Source organism: Oncorhynchus masou, chromosome 31 (assembly GCF_036934945.1).
Source record: "Oncorhynchus masou masou isolate Uvic2021 chromosome 31, UVic_Omas_1.1, whole genome shotgun sequence".
NCBI lineage: Eukaryota > Metazoa > Chordata > Actinopteri > Salmoniformes > Salmonidae > Oncorhynchus > Oncorhynchus masou.
Genome location: NC_088242.1, coordinates 99,869,577 through 99,875,264, shown reverse-complemented (window position 1 = coordinate 99,875,264; position 5,688 = coordinate 99,869,577). Strand labels below are relative to the sequence as shown.

Sequence of the window (5,688 nt, the reverse complement as noted above, 5' to 3'; positions counted from 1 at the left end):
TACCCTGCAAAAGCCTGTTCTATTAAATTACTTTCACTTCAATATAAACCACATGGAGAATCCAATAATAATATGGCGAAGGTCCCTCAACCCTGTGTCACTTCTAGGAAGATGTTAAAGTTCTTAATCCCATCATTTCTCAAAATTTCACTATCATTGTAAAGCCCTACTTATTTTGTTGCTTTGACAAAGTGATTTCTGAAGAATATTATTTAATGTGATTCATTTACGCCTGTCCCTCATTTTAAGGTCAACCTCTGTTACTGGAACTGACCTCTGGTTTTAATGTGGTGAAACTATTACTTTAAATACAAGCTTCTAGTCCTCCTGTCACAAGGGGATTAATGGCTGAGTTAAGAAGAAATCATCAACTCTGTCATCTATCCTGTCATCAACCCTGTCATCAACCCTGTCATCTATCCTGTCATCAACCCTGTCATCAACTCTGTCATCTATCCTGTCATCAACTCTGTCATCTATCCTGTCATCAACCCTGTCATCAACCCTGTCATCTATCCTGTCATCAACTTTGTCATCAACTCTGTCATCTATCCTGTCATCAACTCTGTCATCAACTCTGTCATCAACTCTGTCATCTATACTGTCATCAACTCTGTCATCAACTCTGTCATCTATACTGTCATCTATCCTGTCATCAACTTTGTCATCAACTCTGTCATCTATCCTGTCATCAACCCTGTCATCAACTCTGTCATCAACTCTGTCATCTATCCTGTCATCAACTCTGTCATCTATCCTGTCATCATCCTGTCATCAACCTGTCATCAACTCTGTCATCAACCCTGTCATCTATCCTGTCATCAACTTTGTCATCAACTCTGTCATCAACCCTGTCATCAACTCTGTCATCAACTCTGTCATCTATCCTGTCATCAACCCTGTCTTCAACTCTGTCATCAACTCTGTCATCAACTCTGTCATCAACTCTGTCATCAACTCTGTCATCAACTCTGTCATCTACTCTGTCATCAACTCTGTCATCATCTGTCATCAACCCTGTCATCTGTCATCCTGTCATCAACTCTGTCATCAACTCTGTCATCAACTCTGTCATCAACCCTGTCATCAACTCTGTCATCAACTCTGTCATCAACTCTGTCATCTATCCTGTCATCATCATCAATCTGTCATCAACTCTGTCATCAACTCTGTCATCAACTCTGTCATCAACTCTGTCATCAACTCTGTCATCAACCCTGTCATCAACTCAACCCTGTCATCAACCCTGTCATCAACTCTTTCATCAACTCTGTCATCAACTCTGTCATCAACTCTGTCATCAACTCTGTCATCAACCCTGTCATCTATCCTGTCATCAACTCTGTCATCAACCCTGTCATCAACTCTGTCATCAACTCTGTCATCAACCCTGTCATCAACTCTGTCATCAACTCTGTCATCAACTCTGTCATCTATCCTGTCATCAACTCTGTCATCAACTCTGTCATCATCAACCCTGTCATCAACTCTGTCATCAACCCTGTCATCAACTCTGTCATCAACTCTGTCATCAACTCTGTCATCAACCCTGTCATCAACTCTGTCATCAACCCTGTCATCAACTCTGTCATCAACTCTGTCATCAACTCTGTCATCAACTCTGTCATCAACTCTGTCATCAACTCTGTCATCAACCCTGTCATCAACTCTGTCAACAACCCTGTCATCAACTCTGTCATCTATCCTGTCATCAACTCTGTCATCAACCCTGTCTTCAACTCTTTCATCTACTCTGTCATCAACCCTGTCATCAACTCTGTCATCAATCAACTCTGTCATCAACTCTTTCATCTACCCTGTCATCAACCCTGTCATCAACTCTGTCATCAACCCTGTCTTCATCTATCCTGTCATCAACCCTGTCATCAACCCTGTCATCAACCCAGTTACGTTCAACTTGTTACTTTATTTGGCACCTATTGTAGTCATGTTTTATTTGACCTTCAGATTGAAAACATGTTTGTTGATCAAGTTGAACATGTGCTCTTTATGACTGTGTTAAAATGATGTGAAAGATACTCTTCTCAAAAGCCACTGAATCAGTGGAATGACCCGTTTGTGTTACTTGAAACATCTCGTGGATAGACTACATAAACATCAGGCATCTGACTAAATATTGCAAGATTTTAGTTCGGGGTTAACCAAGTTATGTTACTGTTGACTAAATGAATTTATGATTGGGCCCGTGGTGCGGAACGAGATGTGCTCTCTTGAGGTCATTACTGTATCTGTACTTTCCAAATGGCACCCTATTCCCTATGTAGTGCACTACTTTAGACCAGAGCCTATGCCCAGTAGTGCACTACTTTAGACCAGAGCCTATGACCAGTAGTGCACTACTTTAGACCAGAGCCCTATGACCAGTAGTGCACTACTTTAGACTAGAGCCTATGACCAGTAGTGCACTACTTTAGACCAGAGCCCTATGACCAGTAGTGCATTACTTTAGACTAGAGCCCTATGACTAGTAGTGCACTACTTTAGACCAGAGCCTATGACCAGTAGTGCACTATGTAGGGAATAGGTGGCCATTTGAAACACACTCTACGTCGTGGACATACACACACATCCTGGCCAGGGCTTCAAAACTTTCAGTTACATTTAGAGAATGTGGTCATGTTAACTTTATAATCAAAGATAATAATGACATCGTGTTAACTTTATAATCAAAGATAATAATGACATCGTGTTAACTTCATAATCAAAGATAATAATGATATCGTGTTAACTTTATAATCAAAGATAATAATGACGTCGTGTTAACTTCATAATCAAAGATAATAATGATATCGTGTTAACTTCATAATCAAAGATAATAATGACATCGTGTTAACTTCATAATCAAAGATAATAATGATATCGTGTTAACTTCATAATCAAAGATAATAATGACATCGTGTTAACTTCATAATCAAAGATAATAATGACGTCGTGTTAACTTCATAATCAAAGATAATAATGACATCGTGTTAACTTCATAATCAAAGATAATAATGACATCGTGTTAACTTTATAATCAAAGATAGTAATGATATCGTGTTAACTTCATAATCAAAGATAATAATGACGTCGTGTTAACTTTATAATCAAAGATAATAATGACATCGTGTTAACTTCATAATCAAAGATAATAATGACATCGTGTTTATACCGTCATTCAAAGCCCCCGGAGCTTTTGTTTGGGAAGCATTAAGTGAATCCAATGGTGAACTATTGAAAGATATTGCTGTTTTTCTCAACCCTTATGTGACGGTATGTACCCCGTTTTAAAATACTTCTTTCTCCCTGTGGAGTTCTTCTCATCCATCCAGCCATCTATCCGGGCATGCCTCCGTGGAGTCCCACTAAAAGCATCCCAGGTGTTCCCAATCCAACAGGGAGAAAACCAACCACTACAAAATAATGACAACAATCTCCGATTCCGCACTGCCAAATAAAGACACTAATATGTCTCTGCTCCAAACAAAGAGCAGCGTCAACTTTTTTCCCAATCCACTGGGGGGATGTTTAAGGCGCTCCCTCCAACACGGGGCTGATGCATTATAGAGAGAATAAAAGAAGGCCCCCCTGCTGGGTATAGCGATACAGCCATGGAGATAATTACTGCAAGACCTTGGCAAACTTTTACTCAACCAATTCTACACGAAAATAAATGACCCACTTAGATAAGATGGAGATGGAGGAAGGTGATGGGGGGGACTACCTAATCAATACCTACTGCACCCTCCTCTCCTAACCAATACCTTCTGCACCCTCCTCTCCTAATCAATACCTACTGCACACTCCTCTCCTAATCAATACCTTCTGCACCCTCCTCTCCTAATCAATACCTACTGCACCCTCCTCTCCTAATCAATACCTACTGCACCCTCCTCTCCTAATCAATACCTTCTGCACCCTCCTCTCCTAATCAATACCTACTGCACCCTCCTCTCCTAATCAATACCTACTGCACCCTCCTCTCCTAATCAATACCTACTGCACCCTCCTCTCCTAATCAACACCTACTGCACCCTCCTCTCCTAATCAACACCTACTGCACCCTCCTATCCTAATCAATACCTACTGCACCCTCCTCTCCTAATCAATACCTACTGCACCCTCCTCTCCTAATCAATACCTACTGCACCCTCCTCTCCTAATCAATACCTACTGCACCCTCCTCTCCTAATCAATACCTACTGCACCCTCCTCTCCTAATCAATACCTACTGCACCCTCCTCCCCTAATCAATACGTACTGCACCCTCCTCTCCTAATCAATACGTACTGCACCCTCCTCTCCTAATCAATACCCACTGCACCCTCCTATCCTAATCAATACCTACTGCATCCTCCTCTCCTAATCAATATCTACTGCACCCTCCTCTCCTAATCAATACCTACTGCACCCTCCTCTCCTAATCCATACCTACTGCACACTCCTCTCCTAATCAATACCTACTGCACCCTCCTCTCCTAATCAATACCTACTGCATCCTCCTCTCCTAATCAATACCTACTGCACCCTCCTCTCCTAATCAATACCTACTGCACCCTCCTCTCCTAATCAATACCTACTGCACCCTCCTATCCTAATCAATACCTACTGCATCCTCCTCTCCTAATCAATACCTACTGCACCCTCCTCTCCTAATCAATACCTACTGCACCCTCCTCTCCTAATCAATCAGTTATGCCCCCTACACCAAGCCCCCAGCCGTCCCCCCACACCAAGCCCCCTGCCGTCCCACTTTGGGGGGACAGCAGGGGGCTTGGTGTGGGGGGACGGTAGGGGGTTTGGTGTGGGGGGACGGCAGGGGGTTTGGTGTGAGGGGACGGCAGGGGGTTTGGTGTGGGGGGACGGCAGGGGGTTTGGTGTGGGGGGACGGCAGGGGTTTGGTGTGGGGGACGGCAGTGGGCTTGGTGTGGGGGGACAGCAGGGGGTTTGGTGTGGGGGACGGCAGGGGTTTGGTGTGGGGGGACGGCAGGGGTTTGGTGTGGGGGGACAGCAGGGGTTTGGTGTGGGGGACGGTAGGGGGTTTGGTGTGGGGGACGGCAGGGGGTTTGGTGTGGGGGACGGCGGGGTTTGGTGTGGGGGGACGGCAGGGGTTTGGTGTGGGGGACGGCAGGGGGTTTGGTGTGGGGGGACGGCAGGGGGTTTGGTGTGGGGGGACGGCAGGGGTTTGGTGTGGGGGGACGGAAGGGGGCTTGGTGTGGGGGGACAGCAGGGGGTTTGGTGTGGGGGGACGGCAGGGGGGTTTGGTGTGGGGGGACAGCAGGGGGTTTGGTGTGGGGGGACGGCAGGGGGCTTGGTGTGGGGGGACGGCAGGGGGCTTGGTGTAGGGGGACATAACTCATTGTAACATTATGGTAGTGGTTCCCAACCTTTTTCGGTTACTGTACCATCAACTGAATTTGACTCTGTCTGGAGAACCCATTAAGTGTCCCCTGTGGATAGGGCAGGTACCCTCTGTCTGGAGAACCCATTAAGTGTCCCCTGTGGATAGGGCAGGTACCCTCTGTCTGGAGAACCCATTAAGTGTCCCCTGTGGATAGGGCAGGTACCCTCTGTCTGGAGAACCCATTAAGTGTCCCCTGTGGATAGGGCAGGTACCCTCTGTCTGGAGGACCCATTAAGTGTCCCCTGTGGATAGGGCAGGTACCCTCTGTCTGGAGAACCCATTAA

General features: G+C 45.3%; 1 protein-coding gene across 1 annotated transcript; it reads right to left on the bottom strand.

Annotated features, from left to right (window-relative positions):
- Nucleotides 1–4,702: 4,702 nt before the first annotated feature.
- On the bottom strand, nt 4,703–5,353 carry LOC135525084 (uncharacterized). The gene has a single exon (XM_064952839.1). The coding sequence runs from the start codon at nt 5,351–5,353 to the stop codon at nt 4,703–4,705; it is 651 nt and encodes a 216-aa protein (XP_064808911.1).
- Between the last annotated feature and the right edge of the window lie 335 nt (nt 5,354–5,688).